General features: G+C 46.0%; 1 protein-coding gene across 19 annotated transcripts in view; it reads right to left on the bottom strand.

Annotated features, from left to right (window-relative positions):
• The window catches only part of PTPN3 (protein tyrosine phosphatase non-receptor type 3), a 131,260-nt gene that overhangs the window by 13,812 nt on the left and 101,471 nt on the right, over positions 1 to 15,977 (bottom strand). For 18 of the 19 annotated variants that reach the window (XM_036330062.1, XM_036330060.1, XM_036330061.1 and 15 more), the window contains 8 exons: positions 15,747 to 15,933; positions 15,550 to 15,627; positions 14,412 to 14,468; positions 12,859 to 13,015; positions 10,222 to 10,382; positions 2,868 to 2,958; positions 2,531 to 2,592; positions 87 to 233 (listed from right to left, as the gene is read on the bottom strand). In XM_036330062.1, the coding sequence (XP_036185955.1) occupies positions 87 to 233; positions 2,531 to 2,592; positions 2,868 to 2,958; positions 10,222 to 10,382; positions 12,859 to 13,015; positions 14,412 to 14,468; positions 15,550 to 15,627; positions 15,747 to 15,933 (940 nt within the window). The remainder of the gene's footprint in view (positions 1 to 86; positions 234 to 2,530; positions 2,593 to 2,867; positions 2,959 to 10,221; positions 10,383 to 12,858; positions 13,016 to 14,411; positions 14,469 to 15,549; positions 15,628 to 15,746; positions 15,934 to 15,977) is intronic. The other variant, XR_004971186.1, reaches the window with a different exon arrangement.

The following is a 15,977-nucleotide window of genomic DNA, read 5'->3' as shown; positions in this document are numbered from 1 at the left end:
TTAAGACCCTTTTCAGCTCTGAGATTCATGTTCCACAGAACACAGCGTGACACGCACACATCTGAATCGGAAATCAAACCACTTACCCGCCCTCGCTCTGTGAGAGTCGTCAACATGACGATGAGCGATAACTTCTGATCCCAGACGACTTGCCAAAACTGTGCACAGGTATGTGGCAGGGGTCCCTGAGCGGCAATGTACTTGTTCACAAGGTTAGCAGCAGGAATTTCCATCTGGCAAGAGAGTGTTAAGGCATTAGAATCTGTTACTGCCACAAGGAAACTGGATCTTAAACTCTTCTAGTTGGTAACGGACATCACACCAGGATAATGTCTCTATCAACTTATGGCCAGTAAGAAAAATTTTCAAAAAGCTATTTTTAAAATTCCTTGAAAGGTATTTGACAAAGGTGCTAGCATTAGATAGTTAAGATACAACTGCGATACTCGGTAGGCGGTCATTAGAAATGTACCTACAAGATGAAGGGAGAGTACATGACCTTCACCGCTATATTTAAATATCATCAATATTGGGCATCTATATTTTCAGGGACACCTATCAATCCTCATTTTTTTTAGATTGATGGTTGCCAGGCGGGAGGGAGGTTGGGTGAAAAAGGTGAAGGGATTGAGAAGTACAGACTGGCATTACAGAACAGTCACAGGGATGTAGAGGACAGCACAGGGAACATAGTCAATAATACTGTAATAACTATATATGGTGCCAGGTGGGTATTGAAATATTGGGGAGAGGGGGGGACGACACTTTGTAAAGTATATGATTACGTAACCACTGTGCTATACACTTGACACTAATACAAAATAATATTGAATGTAAAAAATAAATAAAACTAAAGTCCTTTAAAAAGTCCTCATTTTTTTCTTTACGCACAGCTTTCTATCAAAATCTACTTACTTTTCTTTGAAGCATAAACTATACAGGCTTATAACCACCATCTACTGTTGCACGAGCTTTCTGCATGGCTGCCCATGCTTGTGTCATGAAGTTGATCTCCGCCCCCCAGCTTTAATGAGGTATAATTGACAAATAAAAAGTATATCTATTTAAGATGTACAACATGATGGTTTGATACCCATATGCATTGTGAAATGATTACCACAGTCAAGTTAGTGAACACCCACATCTACCACCTTGCAGTCACCACTGGAGTTGGTTAAACGCTGACATGTTTTCAGCTCTCCTAGCGTCTTCCCCCAGCCTGCTCTGCTTTTACTTCTGCCCTGCTGAACGGAATTCTTTCTACAAAAGAACTCAGAACCCGCTGAGCTTTGCAGTGGTACCGTGATTCACGCATTCTTGGATGGGAAGGTAAACGGAGGCACCTAATTCATGGTTTCGTTGGTGCTTGGGTTAATGGCTTCCTCAACCCTGGTGTCAGTATCTCCCTTGCCCCCCAGTAACTCAAGGAGATTGGACTGTGTGTTGTTATTGCCCCACCACTGTTCCTTTGTTTTTAAATTGAATTTATTGGGGTGACATTGGTTAATAAAATTATGAAGGTTTCAGGTGTACAATTCTATAGTTATCCATCTGCATATTGTGTGTTCACAACCCCAAGTCAAGTTGCCCCCACCATATCTTAAGACATGAGGAATGTTAAAGTGAGGGTCAATGAATCAATGAATCTCATGGATGTTTTGGAATAAATGGAATCACTGACCAGACCCATTTTATTTTATTTTTTTTTAGGAAAGCTCTTGATAGTTTTGCTATAAGTTGAGACCTGAACTTGAGAAGTCATCTGTTCATTTACACCCGAAGTTGGCAAAATATGGCCTGAGGGCCAAATGTGACCTTCGCTTTGCAAGCGGAGAGCGGTATTTTTTTACGTGGTTGCAGTTTAAATGGTTGTGTAAGTACCTAAATAATATCCTCAATTTTGCCTCTTGACTTGCAAAGGCCAAAATATTGAATCCCTGGCCCTTGATAGAAAAGATGTGCTGACCCTTGGTTTAGATGAAGAAACGGTGGTTCAGAGAGGTTAACTAAATTGCCCAAGATGTGTTTTCAGAGTAAAATGACTGCTTTTCTCACAACATGTGAAATCTTTTACCTTTTCTTTTTGGGTTATATGCACACAGATGATTTTATTTTTATGTTAGATGACAGTATATACAGTAATAATGGGGAAAACACAGAAAGTTACAAACATAGTACTGGCAAAAATAAAAATAAAACCCACAACAAAACAAACCCTAACCCAAACCCAAAACACCTCGCTCCCCGCAGCTGAGGACAGAAGGCGTGTGGACCCCGGAGTCAGAGACACAGAATCTAAGTTTTGGTCTCGCCTTCTGTTAGCCTTGTGACTTTCAAATTATCGAATCTCTCTGAACCTTAGTTTCCTCCTCTGTAAAATGAGACTATTCTGCCTTCCCTCCGGGCTGTTGTGCTGAAATCAGGAAGTGAACCGGAAAGCACTTCCTCCAATGCAAAGCAGCCCGGAGCCATGATCGAGCTCCTTACAGCGATTAATGTGCTCTTTCTTATTACCCGGTTTCTAACTTACGTTCACGTGACTCGCGTTAATATAATCTTCATTTCCCTGCAGTAATACCCGGGTGGTGTCATCTGTGGGGGGAAGAAAAGGCATTTACCGATGATTCCCAGCCTTATTTTGATCTTACCAAGTACACAAGGGTTCAGTTCCCAGCCCCATCTGCAGCCCTCGCCGCATTAGCATAAGCACTATTCCCCAACTGTTCCCAGTCTGAGATGGCAGCAATAAAGACGGTGGTGTTTACACACACATTGAAAGTCGGTCCAGAATACCAGACAATCTGTTTTAGGAAGGGAAACATTATCTCAGTGTGTGGGGGGAGGAGGCGTTCATGCCAGAAACTCACAAGGCAACACGTCTTTGTATCGGTTTTTGTCCAAATTTTGAGGCAGCTTTGCAAAGGTGATGGCCAACCCAGGTTTCTTTCTGTAGAGTTGCTATATAACAAACAGAGAAGTAAAAAGCCATTGTAAAAAAAAAACAGCTATCAAAGGAGTGTGAAAACATACTTTATCGAAAGTTTATCGTTCACGGTGCCAAAATCTTACCACTTAAAAGTGGTTGTGTTACATCTTAAAAGAAAAACGTTCCCAATAAGAAATTCTATGATCCCATAAGAAGTATTCTTCAATTTTTAAAAATCATGAACGAGGATCTTTGCGGTGGGGGGAGAGGGGAGGCAGAAAAAGTCATTTCTGTCTGAGTCACAGATAATGATCACAGCAAGTAAAACCTTTATGACAATCATTTGACAAATGCCAAAAGCAGGTAGAGAAAATAAATTCTGAGAGGAAAAAGATTCCGACTTAAAATGAAATGAAAATCATTTACATTAGTCTAAAAACACTTCCCTCCAATTCAGTGGAGTAAACCGTATGTTTTGCTTAAAAACAAGAACATTTCATTCATCATTCCACAAGTCTATTTCCATAGTAAAAACATTTATCGCCTCAAGGAAACCAAAACATTTATTCCCACACATAGTAAACTTCATATGAAGAGGTATTCCCGTGCATGTAATCACCAGCAAAAATATCAATTGAAACAGTCTTTGCATATCTACAAGCATCCACCAGACACCTTTGCACAGCACCTGATGTGATTTTGACGACAGCTCTGTGAGAGGTATTAATAGCATCCTTCGTTTGCAAGTGGAAGAGGCAGAGATTAAATGCTTAGATCATGTACCACACACTGAACTCCGATCTGACTTCAGTGCTTGCGTTTTCTTTTTTCCTCGAAACCACTTTATTGAGGTCTGGTTGACATGTAAAAGGCGGTCCATATTTACTCTATACAACGCTGTGAGTGTGGGGATAAGTATGCAAGAGTGACCTGTCATCATCAAGGCCATGGAACGTCCCTCCCTTCCAGAAGTTTCCTCCTGCCCCCTTCAGCTTTCTTTTCTACACAACTGTTTCTCCCATTGTGAACCTGAAAGTGAAACATTACTCACCAGTGGTTTTTATTAACTTTATGGGAATTTTAAAAACACATTTTTCAATGTTGGATCTTTTTTTCTTCTTCTTTTTTGCAGGAAATTGGGGATATTCAGACTTGTATAAAAAAGAAAATTACCAGTAATTTGACAACCCTGAGACAACCCTTTTCATATATGTTCTCCAGTTTAGATTTTTCTGTGCATGTGTACACAAATATACATAAGCATATATGCAAACACATAACACATATGTTTTGTAAAACAAAAAACGGAGACTGAATGCTATCATGCTCCATACTGTGTTCTATGGGACCGAATGTTTTGAAAGAAGCAAATCGGCACCCTTAGAAAAAGTTCCAGGGTCAAACAAATTTGGGGAATACTACAAGCCATCTTCTGTTCTATGACACTCCAAGAAGACAAGCCCTGTAGTGCGTAAGCTTATTTAATTATGATTAGCTAAGCATTTCTCAAGCTAATTTGGCCACGGAGAATCTCACATCTCACAAGAAGCTTTCCTGGAATACAACCATAATTTTGAAGCCATTTTTCCCCCTACTTATTACACAGTGTCTAGTTTTCTGTGTTGTTAAATATTCCAAGTATTCTCTATACACATGATTTTTACTGTCTCAATAATCTATAGTTTCTCATAATTTATTTCAACTTTTACTCTACTTTTTAACTAGGCTGTTTTTAATTTTTTCCTCTTATAAATTTTCAGGGACAGAATTACTGCCTCAAAGCATATTTTGAAGGACTTTGATACATATAACCATGCTGCCTGCCCTCAGGGGTACATAAGAATGCTTCGTTCAACAAATTGTGGCTCATATTATCAGCTAGAACGTGTCTGCAATTTCAATAGGGAGGCCGAACGTTATTTCGCCCCTTATGTTTTTGCAAATTTTATTTGTTGGTTTTTCTCTTGTCAGCTTTTTTTTTTTTTTTTTTTAATTAAACAAACAAGTTGTACAGAAATCACCAGGAGAGAATTAGCATAGAGGTTTGGGATAACGACAATTGTGTCCTATCTTATACATTTACTAAATGTTTAGAATTCCAATCTCTCCCCGCACTCAGCTACTGATCGCCTTTATAATTTTAGTTCATAATAATCAAGTAGCCATTGGACAACTTTTTAAGTATCTGCAAACTGTAATGGACTCTCTGAGCTCATTCTGGAAATAAATTCATGGTTTATTGGTGGTTTTGGTTTGATTCTGAAAAGAGAATATCTGAATCAGATTCCCCTAAACTGCACAGAAGTGAAATCTAATTAAGCAAATATAATCAGTAAACCTAATCTGGAGGTAAAAAGAATTTCTTTTCAAATAACAAAAATGTAAATGTAATCAACTCGAGATGGTCTAGCAGAAAAGCAAAGATCTAGCAAAAGGTTTTAATTATAGTAAGTATATAAGTATCTCAGCAGTATAACAATCTTTTGAGATTACAGAATACTAAAAATAAAAAATAAAGTACTATACCAGTGTTTAAAAATATTTTACATGTGCACACCCTGGGCTGATAGAAATGCATGGTACAGTCATACCACAAAATTATATGCAAGTAATAAAAAAAAAATTAGACCAAAAGCACACATTTGGAAGGATCTCCATTTGTCTATTTTTAAGTGAAAAATGCAAGTTACAGAATAATATGTACAATAGTGACCCCATAGCAGCATATAGTATGTGTGTGTGTGTGTGTGTGTGTGTGTACTTATGTACATATGTGTGTAAAAATTATATTTGCATGAGCATTGGAACAAATATGGAAGGATACCCACCAAATTATTTGTAAATTATAACAAAGAGAAAGAAGCTAAAGGGGAAGGGGGTTAGGAGACTATTAATTTTACTGTGGCTATTTCTGAATTCCTTGAATTATTTACAAGGGGAGGGCTCAAGTTGGAGTTCGGTGAAGGGCTGGGTCTCACCTGGCGATGGTGAGTTTTGACAACGGATTAGACTTTTAACAGATTCTAACCCTAGATCTCTCTCAGTGTGACACTGGGCAAGTCCTTTCGCCCCTGAGCCTCATTTTCTCCATCTATAAAGGTGAGACCCTAATCATTCTGGCCATATCTATTTCACAGAACTGTTGTACAGTCAATGGAGACAAACTATGTAAAACACCTTTGGCAGATTCCAATGTGCTATAGAAAGGCTAATTATTCAGTTCGATTTTGTTACAGCTGGGACCAAATGCTTTCTGGAACACATTTGTAATTGTTTATTGAAAGCCGCGGGAAGCACAGGGAAATTCCCTTCATGGAGATATACTTCAAAGGGAGCTGTGCTGAAACCAGCTCATCACCATGGGAGGGATTCAGCCATGGCCCATCTACCCCAAGGCAGGCCCTCTGTGTGGTGGAGTGGGTGGGGTGGGCACCTGCTTGGTACCAGCCATAGCTTCCTGCCCTGCTCCAGGGCACAGCCCCCGTAGGCCACATCACCCACCTGCTGACAGCACTGGACGAGCGTATGGAGAGCCAGAACTGCCAGGACTACAGAGTCAGAGAGCCCTGGGGTCCAACTCTAAGTTGACATGAACACTTTTTGTGTGAACATCGGGCATGTTCTTTAGACTCTTGGAGCCTCTACCCTATATAATAAAAGGATAATATGCAAATTGACTGAACTGCGGAACAACTGGTTGCTATGATGTGCACTGACCACCAGGGAGCAGACGTTCAATGCAGGAGCTGCCCCCTGCTGCTCAGTGAGCTCCCACAGGGGGAGCTCCGCTCAGCCAGAAGCTGGGCTCACAGCTGGCGAGTGTAGCAGCGGTGGCAGGAGCCTCTCCTGCCTTCGCAGGGCTAAGGATGTCCGACTGATGGCTTAGGCCCGATCCCCACAGCAGGCCTAAACCATCAGTGAGACATCCCCCGAGGGCTCCCAGACTGTGAGAGGGCACAGGCCAGGCTGAGGGACCCCTCAAGTGCACGAATTTCATGCACCCAGCCTCTAGTTTATAAATAATGATAGTTGTTACTCTTTATTGCACTCTTACCATGTGCCAGACAACACATTAAGTATTTATCTCATCTGACCCTTACAACTAACCCATGAGACACCCAATTGGGGAAGCAGAGGCCACAGAGATTAAGGGACATGCCGAAGTTACGTAGGAAGTGAGTGGTAGGAAGAGCCAGGATTTAAAGTCTGCTTGGCTCCATGTGGCTAGATAGCTTCTCAGATCTTTTCTAGCTCTAATTTGTACTAATCTAATAATAACTCTCACATGTAAATACATTCTGTTATTCACAAAGATTAGATAGTTGATAAGAGAGCAAGCTCTTGAACTAGCCTGCCTGGGTTCCAGTCGGCTGTGGGATAACCTCCCCCAGACTCTGATCCTTCATCTATACAATGGGGATTGTATAGATGAGAATTCTGTGTGACGGTGCACATAATGCCCTTGGCACATAGTAAGTGCTCATTAAAGGTTTCCCTTTGTCTTAGTTTCTGGTTTGATCTGGCTTCCTTTAGAATTCTTCTCTAGCAGCTGTGCAGGATCTCTTTTCTCCATCTGTAACAGTGGTCATTAAATTATGTTTCACAGTCTAGGGTTCCTTGGGACAAAGTGGGGAGACGGAGGCAGGGCTCCATGTACCCCACCAGCTGCATCACAGAGCTGCTCTGCTGTTATCTGTTTTGCATTCTGGAATTCCGCAAGTGTTATTTAAAAAGAGGGTTTCCCTACTTCATTTCTAGGAAATACATAAACTAAATGAAGGAAATGGAAATGTGAAACCAAAACTTAAAACCTAAAATTTCTATGTTGTCCATTTCTTATGCTCTAGTCTAACTACACACTCTAAAGGCAAGACTTGGGATGGGCAGCAGTGAGGCAATGGTCCTGGTACAATCTTTATCCCACCCCTTTCCCCCATCATCCTCTGGATCCGCATGGACATCAGAACCTCCGGGTGATCTGGTTAAGAGTATCAACACCTAGGCCCGTCCCAGCACGGCTGACCCAGGAGCTGTGTCTGGGCTGAGTGTAACAAACTCCTTGGATAATATCCATACAGATGCTCAGCATGTCATCCTTTGAGAAACACTACTCAAAAACACGGGGGACGGGCGGGCACTTCTCTCCAAAGCGTTTTTAAACTGTTAATGATGTTCAGTGAATGCTGGTCAAGAAAAACCTTACGTGGGATTCCCCTACATGAAACATGAGGGCGGAGCCCCCTGAGGGGAGTGGATTCTCCCTCGGGAGCACAGGTTAAGACCAAGCTTGGCCTTCTTCCTCATTGAGAGCCCACAGCGCCCCCCTGTGGACAGTGTGATAAAAGACAAACGGTTCCCTCTGGGCTGAAGGACCTCCACCACCTGGAGACATCGCCAAGGACTCCTTGCTGCAGTTCTCCGCCCAGGTATCCCTGTTTCCCTTTGCTACCTGACACCCTATGAGCTTAGTCTGCGTTTAGCTCGGGACCTTCCTGGCATATTCTACCCGCCTCCACACTCAATCCCATCCATCCTCTATTAATACGACATCTCACTCCAGAGGACCTCCGGTAAACCCTCTCGCCTCCTGTTTCTACAGAACACACATTCTGTGCAATGACATCTTGCCCTATATTGGTCTTTAGCTGTTTCTGGGATTCATGAGACATCCATGCAAATATACCAAAATTAGGCTGTAAACTTCTTGGGGCCAGAAACCCACCTTCTCCCTCCTTCGTGTGCTCCTGATTCAGTATTTGAAACATGGTAACCCCTAATGTACACCCCCTGAATGAATGAGTGACTGCACAGTGCCTTTCACATCTCCTCCAACACCCAAAAAGGAATAAAAGGAATACACGCTGTCTCTGGCTCTTAAGTTCTTCTTTCAGTGCTTTTGGAGAATGTTTAAAAATATGCAGTTTTAGTGTTTAGAATGTACTATTTTGCAATGCAAGGCCAGGAAACACAACCTCTGCATTTTCTTCTTTTAAAATCCTAAGCCTACACAGCCTCCCGCAGGCCAGTGGGAAGAAGACTTTCTCTCTCTGTATTCAGTCTATGTCTATCCAATTCTACCCACGTAATTACATTATTCCTACCCTTTAATCCTGTTCGCATTTCCGTAAGATACAAACTTATTTTTTGTCTATATTATCTGCCATGACCATTAAGTTTAAAATTCCCTATTGATTTTTTTGGGGGGTTGGGGGGGAGGTCAATTATCTTCACCTTTCACCTGTGGGTTTTTACTTTCTACTGTTGTTTAACACACATTGCTCTAATGATGTATTCTGTTTACATCCTATTCCTTGCACCATAAACCTCTTCTCACTCGAGACCCTATGCCTTGCGTTCCTTTTTGTTCCATATTCATACTCCTGCTTTCCTGAATCAATGTGCAGTCACATACATTTGACAAACTGCCTAGTTTTCCTTCTGTGACTCTCTTTTTATACAAACAAACAAGGAATTGCTGATTTCTGCTTTCAAATTCAACCCGAGACTGTCTTTCCTAATTTATGAATCCAAACTGGGTGTGTTGGCGTTAATCATGATCGATTTTCTCTTATCGCCTTGTTTAATGCTTCTTTATGCTCTTTGTTATCTTTTATTGCATGAACTACTCTGCTTTCTTCTACCTTGAGAAACATTTGGACGATAAACACATTCTGTTTTCATTCTGTTGGCAAGCAGATCAGTAAAACTGGCTTAGAAACCGAGCCTTCTCTGGTCCTACTTTGCTTTGTAAAGTCTGTGTGTGCTTTCTGTCAACAGTTCCAACCTGTGATTAGCGGTCCCTCCTGGCAAAGCATGGGGGCATCTGACTTTGGTTACCACTCATGTTCACATGGTTCTGGGCACTTGGGGAGGCAAGGCCCTGTGCTCGATGGGATGACACTAACTGCTCCACAGGATGCCTGGCGGGGCCAGGGACGGGCTCCTCCGTCATGCTTTGGGCGCCACCCACACCGCCTCTCCACTACCTTCTACTCCTGAGTGTTTGGAGCCTTTGTGTTGGCAGCTAAATAGCTCAGAGTCCCTCCTCCTCGATTTCTGACGCGTTTCTCCATGACTACCAAACATACTAGAATAAGAGGGTGAGGCAGAGTTCGGTGATGGGCTATGGGCCCCATCCCCCGCTTTCTGGGCCCGCTCCACTGCCCGGTGCTCAGAGTCCCTCTTGTGTTTGGCGATGAGCATGGGCCCCCAGGGTCTCGGCTGACTTGGCAGCACCTGAGCAGCCCACCAAGGCACCGGGGTCCAGGTCGTGGGTGGGCCCTCGGTTCTCCTACCTCGAACTGGATCAGCACCGTCCCACTTTCGAGGCCCTTCTTTAGCTGTTCCATGGATCCCTCCAAGGTGTCGGCACCCTCCGGACACTCGGGGAAAATGGCCTCTGGGAAGAGCTGGTTCAGTTCATCTTCAGATTTGATATCCGCAAAGGAGTGGACAGCTGTAGGGGACAAGAGAGGGTGCGTCTGGCTGTGCACCCTGGGGATCCGTTTCCTCCCCGCAAATCACCCTTATGACACCTGGATGCAGATGGTTTAAAACATCTCATTAAATGATTAGGAGCACAGCAATTCTCACCAAAGACACTGCTTCTTGTTGAATGATTATACGTGCTGATTACACAAAACGACATACTATTCTGGTTCGTTTATGATGGTGTTTAGATGTTGCCAAAGGTAAAAGAAAGGGGAAGGATGCTTTTATAGAAAACATATCTTCTCTCTTCGCTCTCTCTGACCTGGTTCTTGTACCCATCCCCTCACCCCCTTCTCGGTTCCTTTTCATTTGCTCCCTTAAAACAGGCACTTTCCCAGGCCCTGGTGTGAGGTCCGGCATGCTGTCCATGACATCATCGTCCCACACAACTCAGTCAACCTAACTGGTGGCCATTTTTAGGTGGGAGGCTCCCAGGTACACATCTCAAGTCCTAACATCTCTCCTGCACTTCATGCCTACCTCGTCAGGTCAAATCCGCCTGCATGGCAGACTCCATATGAATAAAAATAACCGCGGGCCCCCGACTGCCCCACCTGCATGTACCTCTCCAGCCTCACGTGCCTCTTCCCACCTACCGTTACTTCCCTCTCCAGTCTCCCAGATTGGAAACTTTAGCATCATCTCGGAATTTTCTCTTTCTACTCAGAAGGGGAGGCCACTCCCTCACTCAAAAGCCTTCACTGGCTCCCTACTGCCCTCAAGATAATAGGAAAGACGAGGAGAGTATCAACTTGCACCTTTCTCCACAGGGTTGGACTGGATCCTCACAATGCTGAACATGAGTCACTAGTCCCATTACACAGATGAGGAAACTGACTCTCAGGGCAAGTAAGTTGTCCAAAGTTGTCAGGGCAAGGCACAGGAATCTGGTCCGTATCTCTGAGCCCGAAGACCACATTTTTTTTCTCTGATCAGAGAAACTCAGCTCTTCCATTGCTTTCTTGATTTCTGTCATATCCGCTATTCCCTATGCTTTTTCCTTATTTTTCTTTGAATCAGCTCCTATGTTTTTATTTAAAAACTAAACTTATCGTTACTGTTGTAGGAGACCAGTGGCACTGCCCTTGTGGTTCTAATAGTCTATTGACATCTGTTTTCCTCACCTCATACAGGCCAGAGTGCTGTCCCGCTGGCTGCTGATGAGGGCAGCACCCCACGGGCGCATGGTGTGGCCAAGGGCCTGCTCCCAATCGCTGGACTCCTTGGTGCCCTATCATCTTGCGGCCTTACCAGCCACACCACAGCAGGGCAACTTACTTCACCTCTCTGTGACTTGGTTTCCCCATTTCCTCACTTGCAGATAATACTAACATTATAAGAATGTTATGAGAACTGACGAGGATAATTATTTAAAGCCATTAGCACAGTGCAAGGCACTTCTCTGGCGCTCCCCAAATACCAGCTACTACCACAACTGAACACCTACTGTGCGCAGAGCAGGGTACTGGGATTTGGTGGGACAGGATGGGGTGGAAGAGGGGGTAGATACTGATCCAGAGGCTCTGCTAAGGCCTCACAGGGAGGTGGGAGGAGAGCTAACACCGGATGGCTCCTGACTGGAAGTTTTAGTGAGAACAGAGAGAAGCACATGTGTGTTGGGGGTTGGAGGCTGGGAGGGAGGGGGCGGGGGGCTGGCGGGGTGCAGGGAGGTGTGGGGGGCGGAGAGGCAGCTGTGACATTCACCCAGTAAGACCAGAACAGAGATGAGCGCTGTAGGGCTAGGGCTCTGAGTCACACACTGCATTGTCCTTCAGTGTTTCAAAGCCAGCAGAAGCAGTCAAGGACCCGGCTTATTGTTCTACAGCAACCACACCAAGGGCAGCGATGGTGTTCCCAGAAGCCATCCTGCCCACGCCCACCATGCACCGGGCAGCATTCTCGGCGCTCTCAGGTACGAGTACCATTTAATCTTCACGAGAACCCCGAGGCAGGGGCGGTTCTTCTTGTCCTCATTTTACGTGAGGGCAAGAAACTCGCTCAAGGCCCCTCAGCCGTGGGAGGCGGAGTGAGAACCACGCAGAGGCTGCGCCCTGGCCCTGTGCCCCCTGCCTCTCCAGCAAAACCAAATGCACATGAATAACATATAACCCAATCCTTCCAGAAAGGGCTGGAACGCAAATGCCTGCAGGGCCAGGCAGCTAAGAGAGGTGTGCGCCGTGGGCCCATTGGGCCTGGGAGGGCTGGGGGTCATGCCCTGCATACAGGGGGCGGTGGGCGCTGCCCATCTCCAGAGGACTGGGCGGAGGGGCCAGGCATCTGTGGTTAGATCTTCAAAATTTTCAGGTGAGAAATCACACATCCAGGTTGTTATAGGAAAGTTCTTGATTTGTGTTGGCTACAAGCTCAACGTTTTCAAAACCAGGGAAGGGCCAGGTCAGGCCCCGCCTGGCTCGGGCTGCTCCCCCGCAGGCGGCTGTTACCTTTCCTCCGGATGACCAGGGCCAGCTCCCGCGTGTGGGACTCCCGGCTGGCTTTGATGAACATCACCACCTGGTCGTGGGTGTGCTCTGAGATGTCCCGGCCGTTGATTAACACGATTTGATCCCCTTCGTTCAGCTTTGGAATGCAGGTGTCCGCCTGAGTGGAGGGGAAGCGAGTTTCTCCGGTTACCATCACACAGTCCTCAAGGGAAGGACGCCGCCGCCCGGGGCCCCGACACCTGAGACTGTGATCAAGTTCTCCATCCCTCCCTCAAGGATTAGCGTCATTATTTTTACATCCATGCGATGATGACATGGCAACTGGCAGGGGAAATCCAGCAACGTGCTGCTCAGAATTCAAGTTATGAAACATCCCAGAATCAGGCTGAGAGAATCACGGAGCCATTTCCCGAGGGCGGCCGACCTTCCCTGATGAATGTAGCGTCACGGCTATTACGCTTCTGACCTTCTGTTTTCTAAATGGGCTGTCTGAAAATGATTTGTCAGCTCAAAGTGAGCTTTTACTCGTCTTGCAATGGAGAGAGACTATGTGAGCGTAACACCAAGGGCAGAGGCCATCACGGAGAGAAGCGAGGCACTGGCCAAGGTAAAATAAAAGCCTTCGTCCCTGAAACGGGCCACAAGCAGTAAGAAAAAGTAAGTCGCCAGCTTACAGGCCTCTTCAGAGTAAAGCCCCATCCCGGTGCCTTCCTGGGAGGTGCAAGGACTCTGGTGCTCACTGCTTTACAAAAGCACATGATCTGGCCTGGCCGGTGTTGCCCAGTGGTTGAGCATCCACCTATGAACCCTGAGGTCATGGTTCAATTCCCAGTCAGTCAGGGCACATGCCCGGGTTGCAGGCTCGATCCCCAGTGGGGTGTGCAGGAGCTCCCTACCAATGATTCTCTCTCATCATTGATGTTTCTATCTCTCACTCCCTCTACCTTCCTCTCTGAGCACATGATCTTCTGAGAAAGCTTAGACCGAGGGCTGAGGGCAGGGTGATGGAAGGCAGGTCCCATGTGCCCACTCAGAGCAAGCAGACCAGCAAACTGTGCCTCAGTTTCCCCTCTTGAGCAGCACTTCTCAATTTCAGTGTGCACACTAATCACCTGGAGAGCTTGTTATAAATGCAGATCCTACCCGGCCGGTGCGGCTCAGTGATTGAGCATCGACCTCTGAAGTAGGAGGTCATGGCTCAATTCCTGATCAGAGCCCATGCCGGGTCGGTCCCCACTGTGAAGCATGCAGGAGGCAGCTGATCAATGATTCTCTCTCATCATTGATGTTTCTTTCTGTCCTACTTTGGGAGGTCTGGGGTCGGGCCTGAGATTCTGTATTTCTCACGAGCTCCCAGGTGATGTTGGTGAAGTTGGAGCTGTAGCAGTGGGGACCACCCTGAGCAGCAAGGTTCTGGAAACATGGACTCTGTTCTCCTGCCCCCGCTCCTCCCAGGTTTATATGCATGAATCTACACACACTCTTTGCTGCTGGCTGCAGAAACAGAATTCTGTTAGATTTTGGGGAAAACAAAGAAGAACATGTTTACTTACAGGCGACTCTGGGTTTATCCTCGACACCACAAGAGGCATCTTTTGATCCACCCCTCCCTGCAAATATGTGAAATAAAAACCAAAACAGCGTGTGAGTAATTCACAGCAACAAAGACATGCAGCTCTCTCTGGCACAGGGGAGGGGTCTGACCTCATGCGATCCTGCTCTTAATCCAGGGGACCAAGCCCTTTCCGAATCACAGGTTCCTGAGTCCGCTGGGTACTAACCAGAGGACGGCTCAGAAGCTGCCACTGCCACCCCCACGTCCCATGAACTTCAGGTGCTCTCGGAGGAAGCAAGCTCCTTTAAAAACATGCAAATAGCTCCAGGAGAAGGACTCCGAAAACACAGCCTCTAAGGGCTGCTGGACAGGGGGTTTCAGTGGAGGAGACGGAGCCACAGACAAGGTCACAGGCTGTGAGGTCCTGGGCAGGGCCCCTGAGGTGTAGGAAAGGCCACCCGCCTGCCCTCACTCAGCTCTAGAGCAGGGGCTGGTTAACTTTTTCTGCAGGGGACCCGAGAGTACTGTACACGTGTTAGGCTTTGTGGGACAGAAGGCTATGTTGTCAAACCTCAACCCTGTCACCGCAGGGCCCAAGGAGCCCTACACCAACTGTAAATGAATGCATGTGGCTGTGTGCCAATAAAACTTTATTTGCAAAAACTGGTGTTTTGGTCCCTAGGCCACAGCTTGCAGACCCTGCCTAGAGGCAGGCAAAGGAGGGTAATGGCCCTGCACTTGAACATTGTTCTCTTATTGGCTTAGGAATGCTGGGGGGCTCTCTTAATCACCCCTCTTCAAGGGGTAGATCTGCTTCCCAACTGTGGGCCGTCCTCCCTCTGAGCCTTAGTATGCATCTATAAAATGGGATTAAAATGCCAACTGCACTGATTAGAACTCAGTGAGGGGATATGAATAAGTACAGAGCAAACACCAAGCACAGAACAGGCACCTGGCGTGAGGCAGCTGCTATGGCCACATAAAAACACTCCCAATGCTGAGGGTGGAGCCAGTGCCCTTATGTAGCCTCAGGGATGCGGCCCGTTTCCAATGGAAATGAAGTCCAATGGGAATTAAAAAGTCATCTACAGACTATGCTTCAGAGCATACAATCCTTACAAACACGTACGACATACCTTTAGATTGAATCCAAATTTTCCATCTTCGTCGGGCGTGATACGGATCAAGATTAAGTAGCCATCCCCATTGTCATTCTGGAACACGTTGGAAAGTGGTCAGTGAGGTTACCTCCCTCTCCAGCGGGTGCCTCTGCACCAGGAAGCCTGGGCGGGCCCCCGGGTCCCTGAGCACCGCAGGGCCTGGGCTCACTCACCGTGTCGCAGTAGTACTGGCTGGAGTCCTCGGGGGAGCCCCCTTTGCTCACCCTGTGGAAGTCCTCTAAGAACTGCTGGTCCACGCCATCTGGGGAGCAGGAGCCTGGAGCGTTTGAAGACGGGGACACAGAACTGGATGACTTCCGGGTCGGGCAGCTTTGTGCTGGGTTGCTCTCGGGTATGCCCCTTCATCGTGGGGAAGGAAGGAGATGTTTTAATCATTGGATTCG

The sequence above is a fragment of the Myotis myotis genome, unplaced genomic scaffold (genome assembly GCF_014108235.1).
Source record: "Myotis myotis isolate mMyoMyo1 unplaced genomic scaffold, mMyoMyo1.p scaffold_m19_p_12, whole genome shotgun sequence".
NCBI classification, from domain to species: Eukaryota; Metazoa; Chordata; class Mammalia; order Chiroptera; family Vespertilionidae; genus Myotis; species Myotis myotis.
This window is presented reverse-complemented; position numbering and strand designations above follow the sequence as displayed.